This window comes from Gouania willdenowi, chromosome 1 (assembly GCF_900634775.1).
Source record: "Gouania willdenowi chromosome 1, fGouWil2.1, whole genome shotgun sequence".
Classification (NCBI taxonomy): domain Eukaryota; kingdom Metazoa; phylum Chordata; class Actinopteri; order Blenniiformes; family Gobiesocidae; genus Gouania; species Gouania willdenowi.
In genome coordinates, this window is record NC_041044.1 from 24,621,498 (window position 1) to 24,646,454 (window position 24,957).

Here is a 24,957-nt window from a genome sequence, read left to right on the forward strand (position 1 = left end):
TTATTGTGGCTGTCTGATCAGCATCTTGATGTGCCACGCCCATTAGTGGGATGGATTATCTCGGAAAGGAGAAGTGCTCACTAACGCAGATTTAGACACATTTGTGAACATTTTTTGAGAGAAATACATCTTTTGTGTATAGAAAATGTTTTAGACCTTTGAGTTCAGCCCATGAAAAATGGGAGCAAAAACAAAAGTGTTGCATTTATATTTTTGTTCAGTGTATATACTGTATATATAGGCGCCTCATTGCCTGTGGAGAGGTGTGACTGTGCGCTGACATCGTGTGTGTGGGGAGCAGACTGCAGGAGAGATTATGAATCAATTATTCACTGAATTTACCCATTTCCAAGCTGGTTGATTCTATTTATCTTATGTAGCTTTGACAGAATGCTTTGACATTCTTAAAATTAGGTTTTTGTACTGAACCGTTTATATTTTGCTTTCCCCTTGGGGCAATAAGTTAAAAATCTTGGGCCCCTATTTTGCATTTTGATCACAGCGCCTGATTTGTCAGACTAGCACTTTTCTCCCCACGCTGTAGGCGCGTCCTTAAAATCAGGCGTGGTGTAGAGATTTTGCTGCACAGTTACATGGGAGAAAAGCACTGTGCACCATGCATGAGCTACGATAAGGGATTTAAAAAAAACAAAAAAACAAAACAAAACTTTGCTCCATTTAAACCCAGATCAACATCCTGTTTGTGGGTGGAAAAAAAAAAAGACAAGGCTTTGTGAATTTTGCTTGACAATGATGGGAAGAGAGCTCTAAACCTGTGGGGTCACATTTCACTCTTAGTGGACCACAATCACTTCCCTCTTAATTCGAGATGTCATAAATTACACAAGTGACCCAATAAGACTGACAAAATAGCAAATTTAGGTCAAATATATATCTTCCATTACAGTTACTAAAGACATAAAAGCAATGAACAACAAAATAATAATAATAAATCATTTTTATATAGCGCTTTTTTGGACACTCAAAGATGCTTTACAGAATTAAGGGATTATTCTTTCACTCCACACTATTGTAGCCACAGCTAACCTGGGGCAGACTGACAGAGACGAGGCTGCCAAAGTGCACCATCGGCCCCTCCGACCACCACCAACACTCACTCACACACGCCATTCATACGAGGCAGTGTGGGTGAAGTGCCTTCAGTGAAGTGACAATGACAGATACCACTGAGGTGACAGCCACCCCACTGGAATTCTCAGTGGTCTCCCATCCAACAACTACTAACCAGGCCCAGACCTGCTTAGCTTCTGAGATCTAGCGGGATCAGGCAATGACAGGCTGGTATGGCCACAAAAAATGCTTGCACCCGTTAGTTTGAGAACCACTGCCTACAATGCAAAGGCATTGGAGTTATTTAATTTAAAGTAATTGTAGTATTGCAGGTATTTTTTATTGAACCTTTTATCCAAAAATGAAGTATTCCAATGTGATGACAGATTTGCACACACCTGCTATGTACCAGTAATCCAGACTGAAGGCTCAGTCAGACGAGTCTCTAAGCAAACAATATTACAAATTAAGTTTTAAAACAAATGCAAACTAGACAAAGACAAGTACGTATGATTCAGTTTCAGATAAAACTCCTTTAAAAAAACAATAACATTACATCTTCAAACTGCAGCAAAAGTGAAGATCATGTACATACACAAGTTTTACATTTAAAATTATGAGGATGACTTTGTGGCATATTTGTCTGCTGAAAAGCCTGTTAATAACTTCAAAATAAATAAGATTACTGTAGTTTATAAATATAAACAGGTTGTTTTTTTTCATTCCCTGATGAAGAGGGCTTTTTGAGAAGGACGTGGAGGTCAAAGCAATGACCTTCATGATTGTGCATTAATTGAGATTCACAAAGACAACGTGTTGTTCAAGCTCCTCAGAGTCACTGAGCCATGGTTAAACAGCAATAAAAGGCTGTTTGGATTAGTAGTTTGAAAAGCCATCAGTGAGGGTTGAAAACAGAGAGCGAGGAGGATAACAAGTTGAACTTCTCTACAAAGAAAGAAGTTGATGTTCAAAAATAGTTTGCCGTCATCATTAAAGAAACATGTGGAGGTCTGGAGAAGTGCTACGCTTGGTCATAACCACAAGCAATGCTTAGTGCGTCATTAGTGAGCATCACTAGTGCTCATTATGGCGATAACGACAACATGGCACGTCACACGTTTCACTGCAGCAAGAAAGTGCAGCAATAAAACCCAAACAAGGACAAACATGTGTGACACTGTTTGTGCAGACTGACTGCAGCTGCAGGCACGGATGAACATATTCAACGAGTAAAGGTTACATCTGAAACAAACTGATTCTTTGTGGTCCTGTGAGCAGTGCAATACTATTCACTGTGTTTGGAAATTGTTGAGTGTTTCGCAGGTGTGCTGATAAAGGCCATTTTGTTTTCATGTCATGATACTGTTTTATCAATGAATGGTATTGTTTTGCTTAAGTATAAATAATCCTTAAAAACAAACTTTTTCAAGAAATACCATAAAAGACATTTTACTGCTTGTTGTGTGGTCTGTGTCTTAAAAAACACATTGATAAAATACTGTATTTTGATTTTTAAAAAGAGCTATAGAAACTTCTTTGCAGTCATCATCCATGATGCTGCTGAGTCTTGTTCATTGAGATAAAGTCTAGAGATTCTCTTTGAGAGACTCCTCGCATAAAAAAATTAAGATTGAATCAAGCGGCGCTGGTCCAGGTGGCTTCATCGGTCCCCATCACAGCCGAGCTTTGACCCAGATACAGTACTCAGACCCAGACCCTGAACTTCATCAAAGTGCACATGAACAGCTGCTGAGGCTCCTTCTGATGTCACTGAGTTCCCCTTCAGTTCACCAGCAGCACATCTTCATACGTAGTTGTTCTGAGGAAGATAAAAACTTTTAAAAATGTTCTTAAAGGAAATGATGTATGTACTAATATAGCAATTTTATTCCAACTTACAATAACATTTTCAAAAGTTTAAATCATGTGTTGACAAACAAGCTTGCCAAAAAATGATGACCACCTAACTAATATTATGCAGGGCATCCTTATGCTGCCTCATACTGTGATGCACACTAAAATTACACAATTAATGTGTGTAATTGTGCCTGTGATGGTCTGGCTTTGTAATTCAGTTCTTTTGTGAACTTGGTCCACCACGTTTTGCACAATATTCGGTTGTAGGTTGACTCTCATGACCCTGAACAGGATAAGTGGTAAAAAGGATGGTTGGATTTTAAAAAAAAAAACTGAAAAATGAGGTTGGTCAAAGAAAATGCTCAGTTATGCTGATATTTGAAACTTCAATAAAACAATTAATTTTTTTGCTTCCTGGAAATAACATAGCCTGGAACAATTCCAGACTCAGTCCCTGTACCAGCGACTGAGATTACAGATAGATTTCCATCTGGATTTCCAGGCTTCTTTTCCCATCCAGTTCACTTTGATGACTCAGTGATCCCTCTAGTGGCCAGATTTGGCAGTTCTTTTAAAATCTCAGGATGAAAGTTTACCATTTCTTAATTTATTGTACTCGCTGGCAAGTTATTCCTGTGACATTTTTACCTTACTAGTTTTGGAGTTATTCTTTTATTTGAATAAAGAGTTATAGTTTCAAATGAAGTGATCCATTAACTTGTTGCTAACCATTTCTGTGTGTGTAGCGATGCATAATCACCTGTCACAGCAGCAGAAAAAGGAGCACGGCGACGTCTCCAGACCCCTGAACTTCCCTGAGTTTGGTGCATCAGTGCACTCGGCTATAAAAGCATGAAGGTCGGTGATGTGAATGGGCTCCTGGGTTTGGTGCTGTACACATTCATGGAAACACACAACAGTGAAAAAAGGTTAAAATCTGCTTGATACAAAAAAAAAAAAAAAACGCACACATCTCTATATAATTTTCCTCATTTAACAATGCTTTTTTTTATTTTAAACAAAAAAGATTAAGTGTCCTACCTTGATTGTCTCATAAGCTCCTGTGATGAGAGCGATAAATAGAGACAGCACCATGTAGATGAAGAGGGAGATAAATGTGTACAGGTAAATTTGACTGAAGAGCCACACCATCGTACTGCTCTCCTGCAATTCTGAGAACGTCACAAACATGTCGTCGCCATTAATGAGGGAGAACAGGCACTCGGACACCATGGACAGAGAGCGGAACTGTGAAGGTAAAAATAAACAAGGTTTTAGTTATAACTCAAGAAGCGGAGAGCCTACAAATATTAATTGAGACTTTAATAATACATACGAGAAATTCAATTTCAGCTGGATTTAGATCTTACAGCATAAACCCCAAAATAAACATCTACCATTTATTTTGCACAACTTTCAGTTTGGGAAAACACCAAAAATTAGTTGAGAAGTCACTTTGGCAGAGTTCTTGCAGGCAAATGCAAAAAATCACAGTAGTAAAAACACTGCTGTGCATCCATCTACGGGACTCCACATCTCACAATGCAATGCGTGAAACTTTTCTGACAATGTTAATACACAAAGAGGCGGATCCACTAAACGCAAAATTACATTAAGAAGTTCAATTGGAGGATGTTGGACTTATCTGTCTGCTGCACAAACATTTAATTATGTAAAAAACAAAATAAACAAATAAAAAAGTTTTTCTTTTTTTTTTTTTTTTTTAAAACAACTTTAAAACCTAACGATATATTTCCCCCTAATTTAATGTGGCTGTTCTGTCAGGTCCTGTAACTTTGCTCTGATGATCAGTCCATAAAAACCCATCCTAATGATTCCATTGATCTGAGTTAAAGCAGCAACAGAGTCTGTCAATCACTCGATCAGCACCATTTGAAAATGACCTATTGAGCATCATCCAGCAGAGGGGTATTCCATAAAGCGGGTTATGTTCAAACTCTGAGTATGTCTGGGCTCAAATGAGGGAAACTCTGAGTATCCCATTCCTAAACGCGAGGTATGTTCTTCTCTGAGTATGTTACCATGGCAACATTGTCCGTGAACTAAACCTAGTCACTGGCAGGTTTTATCGAAGAAACCCTAAATTTCTGCCTGGCTCCGCCCACCTGAACACCGTTTCTGAACACTTTATTGCACCTTGACACTCTTCTCTGAAACACAATAACATCACACACCACAGACGTGCTCACATCATTACTAATGTTGTGTTGCTTTAAGTTTTTTTTTTTGTGTGCAAAAGGTAGTTTTCTTTATAACGTTGTGGATGCAGAGCATTTAGGGAAAGTCACTGAGAGGTTGATCTGCATTAAAACATCTACTGACGTCAATAGTAAAGTTCCCTAAATACAAACCTGTGGAGAATTTAAAGGAGGAGATGACAAATGAATCACCAAGCTTTGAAGTTATGGTGGCACAGTGAATTGTGACACCGCTCTTGGAAGCGATGGGATGTGTGTTCGCGTCCTCCTTCAGTCTTTTTTTTTTCATGACATATTTTTTGGATGTTGAGATGACTCTGGCGACAATATTACATTAAAAATCAATATGAATTATGTGATATCAAGTGGCAGTCACTGTCTTTATAGCCAGTGTAACGGGAGGGCTCCCTATGCTGCTGCCAAGTCTCCACAGACACATTTTATTCATATTATTCCCCGCACGTCACATCACTGAAGCAATAAAATGATGAAAGGACCAAAAAGCGCAACTAATCACGGGTGATTTAAACCACTGTAGTCACTGAAGTGGCGTTCAGTGGGAACACACATTTAGAACAGGCTCATATTCTTCAAACGCTGGCTTATTTCACCCATCAAGGTGAATAAATCACTGTTGTCCGGGTGGTTACCATGGTAGCGCGTCTAACCTTCGATCCATTGATGATGGTTTTTAATCGCGTGCGTACACATACTGTAAGTAACCCAAGGTTTACATACTCAGGGTTGATTGACCCACTTCATACCAGCTGTAATGGAATCCGATACTCAGTTTCCCATTGCGGGATATGTTGACCCAGAGTTTATGAATAGATTCAGAGTTTGTTAACACTCCTTTATGGAATACCCCTCAGGTCTGAGCCCCAAAGCAGTGCTCAGGTGATTCTGGCCCGACGCTCCTCACATCAACGCAACACGAGAATTTTATGGTGAAAACATAGAAAGAAAGACACAGGAGCTCATTGGAGCTTTGCGTTCAAAGCAACATCCATAGATCTCTGCGCACAGTGAACCTCTACACCGTAGCCACACCAGACTCCACATACGCCGCCTCAGGTGTCCAGCTATTTCTCTCCCTTACACACACTTATCTTTACTCTGCATTTTCCTATTCAGTGGCTGTCAATATTGACTATGGGCTATATGCACAGTGACATGTGAGTTATTTCCTGTTGAAAATAAGACCACTGACGTCTTTTCTGTTAGTGCTTTCGGACAGTCAAAACAGTAGAGAAGTGAGCCGTCACACTTTTGAAACATGTTTTTCACAGTCTCGTTTTATTGTGCCTGTTTGTGTGGTTGTGTTTCTACACAATGACATCCAAAATGACAAAGTTTACCTTCCAAACAAGAGAAGATAGCGCATCCAGATACCACTGTTGCGTCCCTAAGTATACAGCTTCAGCTAGATGTAGTTCTGCTTTAAGTTTTTTTACAATCCCAGAAGAGGATGAGCTACGAAAAAAAGTGGGTCATCAACATCCGGAGAGATAAACCCTAACCCCTAACCCAGACAAAAAGGACCGAACAAATGCACTAGGGCGTCCATGGAGCTGTCCCCGTTCTTTTTGAATGAAATAATTACTCCCTTTCTGCCCCTCGTCCTGGTGTTTAGGAGCAAAGAAAGCGACCAGACTTTCTCTCTGAGGACCCAGAGGAGGAAATGGATGTACCATGTCCTGACCATGACTACTGCTTGTCTGCTAAGACGGGTGTAGAGATGGATCAGGAACAAATTTGGCTTGGGACAGTTTGCTGCTTCAGATGAGGACATTAGGTTTTATACAAGGTAAGAAATGCTATCAAAACATATCTGTCGCTATTAAAGAAGCATTATGCCAAGCTCAGGGATCTGCAACCTGCAGCTCTAGAGCCTCATGTGGCTCTTTGACTCTTTTGCGATGGCTCCCTATGACTTTAAAACTAATATTGAAATAAGGAGTTATTGTCTTACAGAGGCTATTAATGATTAATGACAAATAAGATCATGATATAACAATTTGTTAACAATTAACGATTGTTAACAATTTTGTTAATGTTCATTTATTTTGTGTTATTTGAAACAGTTTTTAAGTTGCCATTTACATGATCAAGATAAATCAAATCAAATTAAAATAAACATCATTCTACATCATTTTAACTGCATAGAATTCAATAAAATGTATTATCTTGATTGAGAAGGTATTTTTTTCAGCTCCCGAAGGACTTTAATCAAGGTGAAATGAGGCAAAATGGCTCCTTTGAAAGTAAAGGTTGCAAACCCGTGGCCTTGCAAAGCGTAAAACAAGAGGAGCAACTCTGAATAAAAGTATCTTCATTGTGTTTTTAAGCCAATTTTGTGTTTTTACTGTGCAGAATGTGTTGCTGTTGTGGCCGTGCCAATAAACAATAAACAATAAAGTCTATCTATCTATCAATGGAAAAAAAACAGTCAGTGAAAGGCCAGTAGCTTATGCAAATGTAGAAGATGTCCTTTGCTATTTACTGCTATTGTTGAGTTGTGTGAGATTAATATGAAAACTATCGTCATTTGTTATAATACAGAACCGGAAGTTCTTTCATGGTCTTCACTCAAACGCGGAAGTGCCCATTGTTTTATTTAAATTGTTTTCTTTTACTAGAAAGGTTAACTGGAGTACTTCTTCCCACCTCTGCTGTGTTTTGTGTTAACATTTACTGCAGCTGATCTTTATTTGCATTTCCTCTGCTAGTTATGAGATCCACTACTTTACATATTCATCAGAGAAAAACGGGCTAAATGGATAGTGGGTGCATTGTGACATGCAGAGATGCGCAGTCCTGATTCCCTGGGGTTTGTACCCCTTATTAGCGCGTGGAGTGACATTTGCACACATTTTAATACCCCTAAACCTTTAGCGAATCTGTCTTAAAGTGTTTACAGTGAAGATCAAAACAAAACTTTTAGCAGCAATGTCAATCTTTAGCATGTTTTTTTTGGAGCAAATCATCTTTGATTTATTGATCTGTGAGGCCTACACTATGAATGTATCAAATAAAATGTTTTTGTCACCTGCAGCTTTAAGATACAAGTTAATACATGTTTTTGCTGGTTCATTTACCTTGACATGGTACGGTCCAAGGACAATCCAGCCACAGAAGCAGTAGCCAAGATAAATGACGGCCACACAGCAGCAGAAGCGAATGACATTGGGAAATGCTGCCCGAAGAGTGATAATCAGGATCTGGAGTTAGAGGACAAGCTCAGATTATAGTCCGTAAAAACAATGTTTTCCAACTTCCATTTTCGCATCAACAAAAAAAGCAGATTCTTATCAGAGAACCAGTGTCTTACATTGTACTTCTGAAAGAACGTGAGATAACGAATGACTCCAACCCACACCAGGAGGGTGGAGGTTCCTAAGAGAATCCCACAGAGATCATAGGTGGAAAGATTCTGTGGAAAGGGAAACAAAATCAGGAGAATTAAAAACTTGAAACAATGTGTGACTCGGTGCAAATCCTTGAAACGATGTCTGACCTTGAACTCAATGCCGATTTTAATGATGCTGCCTATAATGGTGAGGATGTCACTGAGAATGAGGAGGATATACCAGCCGTTTATAAACTCCAGCCGGTCAGACCAGCAAACCTGCCGATCCAGATTCTCCTTAAAGAAATGCACAAACTCCTGCAGTAAAAACACAAACAAACACACTGGTGAGATGTGAAGGGAGCGAGGTCATAATGTACAACAAGGAACACATAATCCCTCATTCTCAGTCACTCATCCCACACAAACCAGGACAACAAAGAACAGAAATTTGGAACTCATTATATTTAGACTGTTCTCAAAGTCAAAATCAAACTAAACTGAATCTAAATCAAAACTGCTTAAGAATAATACAAAAAACTATGTGAATACCAAAACAATACAACTGCCGGGGGTGCCTGGATGGTCGATGTTTGAAATCTCATGGCACATCAGTAGGTACTTGGAGTGATTTGTCATTTTGCAGTGAAATTTTATTTCATCTTTACATATAGTACAAATAGCGAGCAACTACTTTAGAACATCTCCATCTCTGCAAAGCCAAATTGTTTCCACAATGGACCCCAATGATGGCTTGATCATTTCTCGCTCAGCAACTTCTCCGCCATGCTCCCGGTATGTTTTTTTTTTTGTCGGCAATGACGTCACAAACGTCACAAACAGGCAGACTGAGTCGAGTGACGTCTTTATCAACATCCATATAAAGTCTGCTTTGTTTAAATCCAACGTCTTACTTCCTTGTATTGATACAATCGATTGATTACTTTTTAAAACAATGTCAGATCATGTGTGTCATCCACAAGGCCAACGTGCCGAGCACAGATCAATATAGTTTGTTCATAGGAACAAAAAAACGATGCATCAATATAATGGATGAATTGTTACACCCTTCTGTTTTTTCATATCTGACTGGGAGAAAAAAAATTACCTGCTGCAACATAAAGCCCCGAAGTATGGAGCGAGAGCACAGCAGTAGTGACAGCAAACACACCAGAGCCACAATGACATCGAACGCCACACGTGTGTAGTTCTCAGCTGGAGGAGAGAATACAGACATGAAAGCTGATCATCTACTTAAAACATGTGAAAAATGTAATACTGAGCAAAGTTACACTGTACCAATATCATTATGCAATGACATTTGCTTTTGTAAAGTTAAGTTAAAAACTTAAAAATTCAACTTCACCACTTACACGTACATTATACCCTAGTTTTTGTTTGGTTGATCAAACCTTCATCTAATGTCTCACCATGTCCTGAGACGCTGGGGTCCTTACACTCCTTGATGGAAGCTTGGTTATCTAAGCGAATGTTCACCTTTCCACTGTGAGCCTTATTGTCCAGAAGTATCTGAAGGGGAAGGAAGAACAGCCACGAATTCATGGTTGAAATATTACTGAAATTCACTAATTCGAAATAGGGAAGTGTTAATTATTTAACATGCAAAAATGTATACAATTTTGTCATTTATCTAAAAAGTTGTTTATTAGACAAGAATATTACATAAACTTGACTAAGCTATATTGGTAATCCCTTTGTTTCCCTTTTTAAGTGTCAAACTCACTGTTATAGAAAAGGTGTAGCAGTCAGGTATCTCATTGTTGATGATAGTCTGTACGTTAATCGCTTTCAGCTGGAACTCTATGGTGACATTGATAAACCTTGAAAAGCATAAAATCACACAAATTCGTCTGTTAAAAAATTGTGCTCTTTTTATAGAAGAGAAGAGAAAGAAACAGAGAAAGAAAGAAAGTTGAGGAAATGTACAAACCCAGTGAGAAAAATGAGGCAGGTTAAAACCGTGTGTGCATCTTTACCTGCTTTTCTTTTTTTCCTCTTTTATATATTTTCTGTTCCGTTATCTTGGCCAATATCTACTATTTTTTATTATCAATTTTTCCCTTCTGTATTTGTATATAGCTTTCTTTGTCTTTGTGTCTATGGCTGCTGTAACATGTTAATTTCCCCACTGTGGGATAAAATAAAGTATAATTTATCTATCAATCTATTAAATGCAAGATTAAAATAAACATACCTGTACATGAGTGTGCATATGTTTTAGCATATGGTGTTTCTCTCCTTTCTGTAGAATCTCTGTCTGCATTCAGATAAGCTCAATATCATCTTTGGTTGTTGCAGAGAGATAATCATGAATGGTGTGAAAGGAGGTGAAATGAGGAGAAGCAGCAGTCAACTGAAAATCAAAGCCTTACTTGTGGAACTTGAGTGTAAAGTTCTTGTAGCTGCTGGTAAACGGAGCGATCGGGACAGATAGAGGGTCCACACCAACACATTCTGATAAGAAAGATGAGGAAATTAATACAGGCCTTTGACACATCTTATCAGAGCCCTTTTACAAACCACTATTGCATTTTTAAAAGTGGTTTTGGTGGTGATTTGAGGAAGTGAGAAAAACGTTAAAGCCTGTTGAACTGAAATCATTAACTGTTGACACAAAGCACATTGGCCCTCATTCATCAACCGTTTGTATGTTCAGATCTGTGCGTACGACATGCCTTTGGTCATATTGACGCAAGCTTTGGCATTAATCAATTCTGACGTGATCGTACGCTACAATCTGATCTCACGTCTGGTCTCGTGTACGCAAACCTGGTATGTGGATTGTGGTGCAGCGCAGCAAAATCTGACTGAGACTGAAAATAAAGTATTAAACAAGCCTCAGCTGTCATTTAAGCATAAGCAGACATATTCAGAACAGATCTAAACAGATTATTAAAGCAAATTAAACTAAATAAAACACATTTTAAAAAAAAGCCCATGTTATAACTGATACTTTTTTGGTTTTCCTTTCACAGAATAGCTAATAACCCAGTGCACACACACGCACATGGGAAGCGCTGCTATGCTCTGTCTTGGAGATGAGGTCTTATTTCCTCTGTATAACACATCACTGCTTTTAAATGTAAATAGTTCCTTAAACGTTCACAAATGCCCTGCAGTAATCAGTAATGTGATGAATTATTGGTGAAATTGGCTGAAGGCATAATAAACACAGACAACAGACCACATTTAGTAATTTTTAAGGCTTTTTTTTTTTTTAAGCGTTTTGATTGCTACTTTCTTAAGAGAGTGACTGAGGCCAATATAAACGTCATATCCGTGTGTATCTACAGGATCGATGCTGTGAAGTTGCTCGCAGCGCACACAGGGGGGCAGACATCACCTGCTCAATAGCTGATCCACTTTCACGCAGCATTCAAATGCGCTTCTTTAATTCCAGTTTTCACACTTTCGAAAAGCACATCTTTGTTTTGCTCCGCCTCAGATGTGAGGATACCGAGTTTCATCTTGGAAAAGCTTCTTTTCTTGTTTGACCTCAGTGGGCGGGGCCTCCGTAACAGGAGGACATAAGTTAATGACAATCAAACTCAGCTGCCGGATTCATCAACAACCGATCATTTGTACGCTGATGTTGGTCCTGTTGCACAAAAATTTGCACCCGTTTTCATGCAAGGTTGATAAATGAGGGCCAATGACACTAAAAAGTCAAACTATTTCAAAATGATTGCTCTGGTTGTCGGCCTGCTTTTATAACAACTCGAGCAGTTGGAAAACCCTTAACTTCATCCCCATATTTAAGACTTCACTGACTGATCTCTATTGATGGATTAATGCTACCAACTTGGAACAGCTCAGAGTTCAGTCTTACACAAAGACACTTTGATATAAAAACAAGTCCAGCTTTGCAATCAAACTGACAACTGATCTTATTTTCATTTCATCATCAAAACCTTAATTGTTGAGCAATCATGAGCACATTACAGAGATTAAATAAACTGGCATTATCCAGTAGTTGGTAGGAAAACTGTATTGATTGACATGCATGTTAAAATACATAAGAGTCGGAGTCAAATTATGTAATGGAAAGAAAGAGTCTGAGGATTTTAATTAATTTTAGTCCAACATATTAATTGAAGTTTGTCGTCTTAATAAAACCTCCACTTATTAAGCTCTAATGTGAAAAAAAGTGCAAGAAAAACAACGTCCGTCTTCAAATAATGATGGTACATATTTACCTTGCTTACAGCTGCTCACTTACAGTGTGTGAAGCACAGTTCATTCAGTGTAGTTAATGTTAAATTCTGACGTATTTACCTGTTATGATGTTAGGATCTATGCTGAAGGTGTCGTTGGCTGGGTCGATACTTCCTCTCCTGTAGTACTGCTGACAGAGTGACAGTGCACTGCATTTACTCCAACACCAAAGACGTACGCATAACGTCCCACTGTTGTCTCGGGGTAGGGCCAGATACTGAACCAGAAGAAAGTGATCAGAGCAGTAAAGAAGATGAGCTAATGTTTTCTCAACCGTTATGAGCACCGACTAAATACTGCAATTGTGAGTGTCCATTAGCCTGTCCATAGGACTAATATGTATGTACTACACAAATATGATGTTCTAAACCTGCTACTCCAAACAACAGTAAAAACTATTTTCAGAGGAGGAAAGTGTTGTTTTCCAGGTGTTTATCAGGTAAAATCTGTGGCTGATTGAAACACAAAAAGTACACAATAAAAAAAGATGTGATAAAATAAAAATGAGTTTTTCAATGTGATTAAATCATTCAAAATAACTTAAATCATTATGTCACATTCATTTTACATAATTATGTGTACACAAAGAAAAGGTGCACAGCAGGGAAATTATTAAAATGTGAAAACAATAACTAAATGAGCACATTGCGGTTAGTGAATGACTACTTTTTTAATGCTAATTCACGCCCTTTGGCAGAAATGCACTAAATTGTTGTTAGAAGTTTGAAAAAAGCTTCACTGAGGTGGTCTGTCCTATTGAGACATAACTAAGCTTAAGCTAAATTGATTTGAACTAAATACCAAAGCATTCTTACATAATATTGACTGTGCTGGTTCTCCAGTGAAGAGTAAATCAGTTTACCTGCTCTACAGCGTAGAAGATGTGGTCATAGACTTCCTGCTGAGTATAAACAGCAAAGGAGTCATCTGAGGATTCATCGTAGTCTTTGAGGAAGAGGTGCTTGAACGTCATTGTGTTTTCCTCCTTAAAGGTCACAACCACCTGATTACTCAGACCAAACACCACTAGCTGTAGAGAACAAGACGTTGTTATCAAAAAAACAACTCACAAGTGAAAGGAAATGAGAGAGTGAAGCTAGTGATAACAAGCTAAAGAAGAGAAAGAGATGTTAAGATTATTAAAGACCCTGAGGCAGACCTCTTTGATAGCCAGCATTGTATATGAGAAACATGCTGCACATTATGCTTTATCACTTCATCAGTCAGTGAGTTTGGAACAAAAATGTAATAAAAAAAACGTCAAATCGTCATCTCAGAATGGCTCATTCTTCATACAGTTGGGTCAAAAGTACAGCTCTCAAACTCTGCTTCACTATGAACCTTTAACAGTATGCCTACCGTCAATAAGTAATGCACTGTGCAGATATACATTTATGTATCAGTATTCATGTCAGAGCTTAGTTTAAAAATAGTTAATTTCGTTACCCGTTTTAAAAAGTAAAACTTTCAAAAAAAGTTAAATAAAAACAATTATATCATCAATTATTGTCTGTAGAATTTACTAGGGGAGAAAACACGTCAGTATTGTAAGTAAAGATTGAAACCATATTCTAATATATGATAAAACAACAACAATAAATCAGTATTATTTGTGCCATTTATTTGGGCCCTATCAAATCATTGTTTTTTTTTTCCAAATTCCGTTTTCCACATTATTTTATTCAAATTCCGTTTTATTTTTTTCAGAAAAAACAAAGTTTTAACCCTTTTGAAAAAACAAAATAAACAGAAAAAAAGAAAAGAAAACAATAATTACACAAAAAAGTATGTAATAAATTATAATGTATCTTAAATAATGAGTAAGACACAATTTAAAGGTAGATACAAGTTGTACTGATATGGATTATTCTGACCGCTCCTTTTTAATTATTTATATGTCAAATAAAGATGTATGAAAGCAGCATTAATGTCACCCAATTCCCCCTCAGAGATCAATGGTTTACTAAATCTGAGTAGGTTTATTGATTACGTTTTGATCAACTTAATTTAAATTATCCTGATAACATAATTTCAGACCGTAATGATTAAACAAAAACAAATGGACGCAAAGATGCATCAGTTATTTCACCACTAGGGGCCAGAATATTTTACAGTATTCGATGTTATCATTAGCCTACAATGTTTCAGACTCTACAATCCCTGGCATCAGTGGTCTAGTCCACAACAACAAAACAACTTTATCCACAGATCTTCTGAAGCACTGATGAGATGTTGTTCAAACACTCATGTTTTCATGGAATGCTACAGCGCTTGATGAAAAACAGGCAGAGCTTCACAGACAGTAAAGTTAAGTAGTTTATACGGTGTTTCAGGTGATTGAGACAGTGTTTGGAGCAGCCAGGACAGGAGGGGGGAGTGCGGTGCACCTAATAAGCGGTCCCTGGAAACATTTCCCCATAAAAAACATTCTGTGCCTCACGGTGACGGCGTTTTACCCAGATTCTGTCAATTTCCGCATTCAACAGTGGATTCCGTTTTCAATGGTCGATTTTGTTAACGTACTTTTATAGGGCCCTACATTTTGTAAAAGTGCAGATTTGCTAAACAGTTTCACGGGAAGCCACAAACTTTGAGGTGTTGGACAAATTTATTTATATAGTTTTTTTGTTATATAAAGATAACTAAATAACAATAAACAAAACAAACCTGAGCAGTGACGAAAAAGATCTTGAGCAGCTGCAGGATTAGTTTAAAAGGCTTGCGACCCTTTGCGTAGTACTTATCACAGGGGCTCATGAAGAAGTATTTCAACTTCCTGCGAATGGCTTCCTCTTCCTGACTGGCCGGGACCCAGTGCCCACTTGTTACTGAGGGACACTGATGGTTGTTGTGGTTGCTGTCATGGCTGTTGTGGTGTTGGTGTTCACTACTGCTGTTGTCCATCGAGCCGTAGCCAGCCACTGAAGTGGAAAGTCCGTCTCGCTCTGATGAAAAAAAAAAAAAAAAATGAACAGAAACGAAATGTTAATTTCAAATAAATACATCCAAGTCTTTATGTCAGTGCAGGAGTTTGCACACTTTAAATGAGTGTGAGGTAATAGATTAGTCTGAATGGTAAATGTGGTTATAGGAGTTTAACCGAGTTTTTTTTTCTGTGTGTGTGTGTGTTGGTCAGGTGATGAACAAAGTGACTATACAACCCAGTATAAAAAGCCACTCTGTGAAACAGAGACATACAATAGAAGACATTTATTGGTTATTTACAAAATCCTTATCTGATCATCCTCAACTAATCTCATTTTACAGTAAATTCTTGAGGCCAAAAAAGTGTTATTCACATGATTTTACCTTTTTTTCCGACTTCGCAGCAAAATTTCCTCAGCCTCTTTAGCTGACTTACTGGAATATCCTGACACGTGGTTTCAGATCTTATTTGTTTGAAATGAAGAAATCCACTTAAGTTAACACGCACAACAAAAACCACCAGTGAAACTCTAAAGCCAGCAGCTCACGAAGCTGAGCTGTCCAGACGAAAGAAGAAGTGAAACAGATCACGGACTTCAGCATTACTCTGCAATAAAAACAATAAAGTGAGGAGTGAAGCTGGGGCTGATTTGTCTTGCATATCCTGTGTTAGAATTACATATACAATTTTTTTTTTTTTTAAATGAATCAACGAATGAATTACGTACATGTTGTATATTAATATGTAGCTCATGCTGGAATTAATCTGTTAATATACTTTCAAAAACTAAATAATAAAACTTTGCAAGTTAATGTCACAGGTCAGGAGAGAAACACACTTGCTTGGAAAATCTAAGCTACACAACAAACCCCTTCTCTGGTGCTTCATTTGTTCCTGTTACAAATGAATAAAACTGCATGTTTTGTTAAGAAAGTCTTGGTTGGTTGAATCTACTATAAGTTATGTAAAAGTACCATGACCTTATATTAGTTTGTAATTGATTAGAAGCTTAGGTTTGATTGAACACAAGTTAAATCAACTCATCTCAGAGGTTTCTCTACTTTTTTAAGCTGTTTTGAGTTGTTGGGTGCTGGAAATTATCAGTGCTTGCTCAGGACAAACACTGCAGTCATCAGTTCATCACAGGGATAATAATACACACAGACACACAAACACATTCACACCATTTTGCAGCAGTCATCAACCCTTAGATACAGTATCATAGATAGCATTGGTATACTTTGAGGATAAATGGTGGCTACAGATATTAAAGCTGCTAGAGACGAAAACATTTTAGCAGATAAGTCCATGTCTAGGCCTCGTAGATTAAAAAACATCAAAGAAAACTGGGTTGAAATTGCCACTCCAAAGTTCATCTTGATTTCCACCATAAACACTTAATAAAACAATGTGCAAAAAAAACAAAACAACTTTAGCATATTGCATTGTGGGATGTGGAGTCTCGTAGACTGAATGTTTGCCCCTAAAACACTGCCAACGTGACTTCCCAACACTTTTCTGGTGTTTCCACCAACTGGCAGAACAATGATGGATGGTAATTTGAGGATTTACACGGATAACAGGAACAAACTAGAACACAAAATGGTGTCAAGACAGGGAATCAATGTTCTCCTTGTCTGGAAAAGAAAGACAATAAATCCTAGTAAGAAAGAATTAAAGACCCTTCTATACATCCGTCTACGGGATGCCACATCCCATAATGCAATACGCAAAACCTTTCCAAAAATGTCAATAAGAGTGTTTATGGTGGAGATGAAAACAAACTTTCGAGTGCCAATTTGAACCTTTTACATCTTTTTTTTCGAGCAAATGATTGTTGATTTATTGATCTGAGGTCTACACTATAGATCTATCTAATAAAAATGTTTTAACAACTTCAAATGAGGTGTGTATAGTTCTAGTAGATGTTCACTGACCAGGGTTTGCATTAGGCAGAGAGAGGAATGAGTTGCAGACGGAATCCAAAATCTTAACATTGCTTGCATACAGCTGGAGGCCTTGCTCATATCTTTCCATGTGTGTCAATCATAACGGCAAATAGCAATCAGACAGACAAATGTACAAGCAAGACATTGAACACATCACTGGGGGTGACCCTTGAGAGATAGATTGTTCAAGTCGAATAAATGCAGAAAAATATCTGGCTTGTCTGGTTTGCTGTCGCCTGTGAAGCAATGGCGGCTGTTAAGATGCAGCAACGTGTCCATCAATCAAAAACACCTTTTTGAGAGGAGATCTGACAACAATGGCTAAGTCTGTGCATCTACAGTAAAAGGCTACACACAGGGTGAAAATCCCAAACTATCACTTATACGAAAGATAAAAGAAGACATGGCTCAAACAAAAGTCACCTGTTGGTAATGCAGGAGTTATCACTAGGGCCGTAGGCCTAGAATACGTAGCTGGAACAATATATCAATCAATAAATACAGCAAAAAAATGCAGCTCGAAGTGTTTTACAGTGTTAAAAATGGCCACCCCTGCAAACCCCATCCATCTCTCTGTTAGCAGTACTACGAAGCTGGCTATCAACATGTTAACTTAAGCCAGGGTTTTCCAACCTGGGTTCGTGCACGCTCACATAAAATGGGTGTTTGCAGCGTGTGACCAATCACAAACACGGACAATTATTCTTAAAAATTTGAATTGAATTTGAATTTTATTTCGGCGGTCTTCACAAACAAAAAAAGTACAGAACAAACACTCAATTGTCCAATTCTTCAGCCGAAAGGGTGTAGGTTGAAGCAAAGCTAATATATACAGCACCTACCTCATCACAACAAAACAAGGTTCTCTACATAAGAAATATTTAACTTATATTACTATTTTCACAATATACATTCAATATATATTCTGCACAAGTTTTATATATACAATTTATACATTCATATCAAAGATATATACACATACGTACACACATATACATACATACACATTAATGCATATGACATGTACATAATGTGAATAATATACTATTTAATTTTCACGACACAAATTTAATCAATTACATTTAGAGTGGAAATATATACATTAATAAAACCCTTTTTATTATGTTTAAGTATATATAATTTTTATATCATTATATACATATTATATATATTATATATATCTATTATTGCTGTCTAGGTAAAATTGTTGCTCTTCTTTCTTATACTTACTAACGATATGATTTAAAAAGCTTTTTAAACTGGTTTATGTTGTTGTTTTGTTTTATTTAATCCTTTAGGCAGTTCCATAATTTAATCCCTGCTATTGTTATACTCATCTTTTTCAATGTTGTTCTACCATATTGGATCTTGAAATGTAGTTTCCCTCTTAAATTAAATTCCCCTTCTCCCTCTAAGAACTTATCTTCAAACCTTTTGGAAGCGAACCTTTACTTGCTTTATAAATCAGAATTATTAAGAATTAAAATCCATAAACCAGGCCTAAAGCAGTACTGTTGACACAGAAAAAGCAGGATGGAAGGAATGCTGCCGACACTGTTAATGCGTAAAATCGTGAGATTATAAATTATTAATTAATCAGGTAATTAAAAGACAGCGGCAGTGCTTTGATCAGTCACTTTCACTTTCGTACAGAACAGACCTGTTTTTCATCATGTACTCTGCCTCAATTTCCCATAAACGGACGGGGATGTGGGTGTATAAGCCGATGAATGGGATCGGCTGCATTTATACAGCTTAACAGGTTTGCATCATAAGGTAGACATTATAGGTATTTATTACAGCTTATATCATGTAACAGGGCCCTCTCCCTTTGTGTGCAGAAAAGCAGCGTGCGTTCTCGCTGAGGCTGTCAGTGTCGCCAACAGCGCATATGAATACATTAATGAATGAATTAATCAGGTCCACGTTACAGAGAGCGCCCGACGCACACAGCGTCCGTCAGCTGACGCATGTCGGTCAGTCCATCAGACAGATGAAAGGATTGCATCTATCCATAAATATTATTTCAATCCTAATCACAGCTGTCAGATCTGCACAACAACCAGGATCTTCTAAGAATGTTCAAATCTTAGTGCAACTATATATGAATAGTGATTAAAAACCATAAAGATCAATACTGATTGAAATCACCGATAAGGAAATTGTGATATGATTATAAATCATAAAAGTACAAGATTAAACTAATTAATTGTACCTAGGGCTGGGCAAAAAAAAAAATTGATTTAATCGTTCAATAGAATTTGTAGATAAAGACAATTTTTATTTTGCAAATTAGAGTTTAAAAAATAATAATAATAATTTTGTTTTTCTGACTTTTTTGCATTATGTGTGTGCCACAGGCATGTTATATTTTTTATTCACACTATGCTGAGATGCCAAGGGAGAGTTTATAATTTTTTTTAATTGTAATGTCATATGTTATAGAATAAAACCTGAGATTTTTTTTTTAGCCAAAATCACCCAGTACTAATTGTACCTACTGCTCTGCATGTATAGTGTCAGAGTCATCTAATAAAATAGATATAGAAACTTTAAGAGCAGATAGATGACAAAGAGCCCAATTCAACACAGACACATGATTGTCTGTCTCTGTGTGACTGACTTCACCTGTCCAGGGTGTAGTTGGTTTTGCCTTTAACAAAAACTAATAAACAGAAGCCTTAAGGAAGGCAGATGCTACATGCCTCAGATTCTCAACAATGAATCTGTTGAGAATATTTATTCTAACTGATATGATGCTCCCTTGGTGATTTGGGCTCATCTGTTAAAACCAGCCTCAGAAACCTTGGGGTTGTTTTTGATCAGTCCATGTCTTTGGAGGGACATTGTCGTCAATTGACTGAAAACTAAATATCTCTAAAGTGAGGCATCTATTACCAAAATCAGATCTGGAACTGGTCATACACGCATTTATATCATCTCGTATTGACTACTGTAATTCTGTTTTTACTTGTTTTAATAAGTCGACCCTAAACAGACTCCAGATCGTTCAGAACGCTGCTGCCAGACTTTTAACTGGTGCTTCTAGAACATCCCACATCACCCCCATTCTTGCTACTCTGCACTGGCTTCCAGTTAAGTTTCGCATCGAACATAAAATTTTAGTTCTCACGTTCCGAGCATTACATGGTCAGGCCCCTAAATATATCTCGGACTTGTTGTGCCCCTACCCATCAGGGCGATGCCTTCGGTCTTCAGGTCAGGGCCTCCTAAAGACCCCAAAAACTAAATTTAAGACCAGAGGAGACCTGGCTGTAGCTCCCAGACTCTGGAATATCCTGCACCAGTCTCTCAGGGAGCTCAACTGTGTGGACACTTTTGAAAAACTGCTGAAGACTACACTTTACAGAAAAGCTTTTAGTTAACTGGATTTTAATTTTATTTGTCCTTTAATGTTGCTGTTCTTATGATATTTATGCACTCTTGTTTTATTATTCTATTGTGTTGCACTTGTACTTTTACCACAACTCTGTACAGCACTTTGTGATTTTATCTGCAAAAAGCGCTTTATAAATAAACTACTTACTTACTTACTTGTGTTCATCTCAGCTCTATAATGATATTAAAATACGTACTACATTAAGGTGGAAAGAAGCAAACATCTGGAACACATACACTCTGTATCAAAATATTGACTGTGATTGGATTTAAAATGTTTCACTACAACTCCGTAGTCTCAGAATATGTATATAGAAAGTGTTTATTGTATGGTTGCCGTACGGACAACCCCCGGTGCTATTGGTACGGTTACTGAAGTACAAGTAGTACTAACCCTAACCACCATAGTGGTGGTTAGGGTTAGGTTATAACCCAATATGGCAAAACATTTTAGGGTTAGGTTTAGGGTAAGGTTTAGTCTTAGTCACGCAGCCTAAACTGACCAATGACTGATCTATCACGTGACCTAAACTGGCCAATGACTGATCTATCACGTGTCCTAAACTGGCCAATGAGGGGTGCTGCGTACGGATAGAATGTCGATATATTGATATGGCAACCGTACGGAGAGCCACTGCCACGTATATATGTATAACACAGTATCACAGTATGAGTAGTCTCTAGACAATACACAAACACACAAAGCTAGACAAAGCAGATGACAAATATTGTACCTGAGGTCAAACTCTACATTTTTGGTGTCTGTATTAAAGTCCTGTAGAGCTGCACATCCTGGAGATATTTTTAAGTTAAAGAGCCTTTCAAATATCATTATCCAAACACACACACGTATAACAGTTGAATATGAGAGATTACTTACTTTGCATGAAAGCTTTTAGCAGTGTGAGGCTCAATATCACTCATTTAAATACTCAAGATTAAGATTTAGGTTAAGGCAAAACTTTTTACTCAAACACACAAATGTTGGTCAATTCTTTTAGTTTCTTTTTATTTTTATTTTTTATTAATCTGTGAACTTCTTTTGAGATTAAACAACTTGATTGACAAATATGAGTAACACCTGTAGCACATTCTTTAGATCTAATACATAGATGTGTAAAGCAATGTCACATTTTATCCCATTTTTAATATAATTATACTATATTATACATTTATTGTATTTGCCCAACTTGTTTGAGAGACATTAGTCCAATGATTATATGTCCAAGACTAAACTTTAAGGAGTAAAGCTAAGTAAACTTCCTTCCTGGAAGCAGTAATTATTAAGTGTTGACAGCTGGGTGCTCTGTGCTAATATAGCACAACAACTGATGTCTGTCACAGAGGAACAGACACTGAGCAAGATTACAGAATCATATTATACCGCATTAAAGATTATAGTGTACACATTAAAGTGAGGAGTATTTAGTTTAATGTCTACACAAGTATATGTTACATAAAATACGCGAATCTCTGTTTGAAAGAGCAAAAACGAAAGGACTGGGACGAGCTTCGACTAAAGAAGCATCTTTGCTAGGAACTGAAAAACAACACTTAAAGTTTACATTACCTGATGATTCTCGGCGTCCTGTCGCAGCCATGAGAGTAAAGGTTATAAAAACCCTTTAAAGGGTCAACGAAGGTGAGTAAGAAGGCGAGGAAAGGGACAGAAAGCCGTTGTTTACGCCGTGGCTATGTTTGTTGAGACAGACAAACACCGGTCGGAGCTGCCACCCGTCTGCGCAGACTCAGTCCGGTCCGCCCCAGTGAGTCACGTGGTTGAGAGCACATGACTTTGGGGAGAGATTTGTCTGAAAAATATTCCCAAACATATATCTTTGTATTCCCAGCTCGTTTGGGAGCCCTGGTGCACCTTATTTGTTGATTTGCAATATTTTGTCTTTTATTTAACTTTATTGTACCCCCTTTTGCTTTGCTTTGATTTTTTTTTTCTTAGCTTTTAAATATGATAAGTTTGTATTTTTGAAAATGTTCAATAAAAAAAAAAATAAAAAATAAAAAAAACACGACTACTTGAGCAGACACGACTCCCATCGTGCTGTACTCAAGTCCTTCATTGTACATACTAAAAAAGAAAAGCAACTTTTTACAACATTTAGCAACAAACCACATTTAAAAAAAAATGTGAATTTTTTAACATCGCTTTGTTTTTTGTGATTTACTTTTCACGTAAAAATATGTCAATGTTAAATCTAATTGTGAAATATCAAATCTAAGTCTAAATGTTAAATCTAAATTCTAAATGTTTAATCTAAACATTAAATGTTAATGCTAAATGTTTAATCTAAACATTAAATGTTAAATCTAAATTTGGAGCACAATCACTACAACTATCACTTGCTCATCAATGAGATTTTATTTTGGTACTTCTGGTGAATTTGCATATTAGCAAAAATTTCACCCCTGAAACTTAGATTTAACCTTTCACATTTAGATTTAGATCTAAATTATAGATTTAACATTTAAATTTAGTTTTAACATATGACATCTAAGATTTACAGTCAACATTAAGTATTTAGATTTAACATTTAGTATTTAGATTTAACATTTAGAATTATCATTTAATATTTACATTTAAAATTTTGATTCAAAATTTAACATTTAGAATTAACATTGACATATTTTTACAAGAAAAGTAAATATCCAACATTGGAGATCATCCAATATTGCCCATAAAAATCCCATACCGGTCAGGCTCCTTTTGAACAATTTGTAAACAAGATTAAATTTATTATATATTTTTTCTCTTAACAGACAGGATTAAAGCTCTTCTGCTGAAAATACGGATACAGTTTATGCCTTGTATTTTTTTAAATTCTATTATATTCTTCCTTTATTTAATTATTGTTTGATGCTGTTATATTTCATGTTTCCCTGTTTTTTTGGAGCTGCTACAACATCTAAATTTCCCCCATTGGGGGTTCAATAAAGTTTTATTTTAGCTTTAATCCAGTCCTCTTATTGTGAAAGGCATAGGATAGAAAAGTATTGGTAATGTGTCACTTTAGGAAGAGAGTTAGCTGTTCTATGTATCAAACCAAATACATCTTTGAGTTATCCCATATACAGTAATTCTTAAGGTGCTACTCTAGCTATTATAGTTCACACAACTTGTATCAGTTTTACAGTTTTTTATTTAAATTATATAAACAGCTATTTTCAGCCCCTTCCGAGTTGTGCCAATCACTCGAAATGGACTTTGATTGATTTTGTGTGCCTGGCAACACGATTTCTGCATATTTTACGTGATGCGCAGCATGGAATAATTACGAGTCACGTAGCAAGCAATGTTCTTTCTGGTGGTGCCTGAAAGCAATGCATTTCAATGTGAGCTATCACCTTAACCATAACTCAAACCTTGAATGAAGTGTAATGAGACACAATTGAAACACATTGAGTTTGAAAGTCCTGTCTGCAGCACAAAAACAATGCAGAAATAATTAAAAATTGTGAGATCATGTTGCTATTTCATGTTTTATGGAAACAGTGTCAAACTCATTGTAAATTGGGGGGCACATTCACTACAGTTTGATTTTATATTGCTTGGACCAAAAATCCTCAAGCTATTTTGGGAAATAAATATCCGCAATATTAACTTATACCGTAGTTTATCATTTATCAATATGAACTAATGCCTTTTGTTTACGGATTCTAGCAAATCCACTAAACATCAAAGAATCCAGTCAAACACCTGGAACTGAGTTATGCGGTGGTTTTTTGTAATAACAAATGTAATTTTCACTCAGTGCAGAAACATAACCAGAGTCCGATTAGGTGCTTTGACAGGCTGAGTTTGGCCCAAGAACCTTGAGTTTGACACTTGTTAAACGTGTGATCAAAGCCATGCATGCAAACCAAGAAAATCACAAATATCAACAGATTGAACGCATGAAGAAAAGAAAAGCTTGGACAATCATTCTTCAACTGGGG

The 24,957-nt window shown here is 37.0% G+C and overlaps 1 protein-coding gene across 1 annotated transcript; it reads right to left on the reverse strand.

Moving 5' to 3' along the window:
• Positions 1-1,389: 1,389 nt before the first annotated feature.
• mcoln1a (mucolipin TRP cation channel 1a) lies at positions 1,390-22,759 on the reverse strand. Its single transcript, XM_028457763.1, is given in 16 exon segments — positions 1,390-2,890; positions 3,689-3,819; positions 3,970-4,176; positions 8,246-8,368; positions 8,479-8,580; positions 8,665-8,814; positions 9,605-9,711; positions 9,927-10,026; positions 10,241-10,337; positions 10,890-10,971; positions 12,793-12,885; positions 12,888-12,936; positions 12,938-12,949; positions 13,595-13,762; positions 15,400-15,677; positions 22,577-22,759. Coding segments are annotated over 16 exon segments (1,767 nt in total). The 5' UTR covers positions 22,608-22,759; the 3' UTR covers positions 1,390-2,853.
• Positions 22,760-24,957: the final 2,198 nt, after the last annotated feature.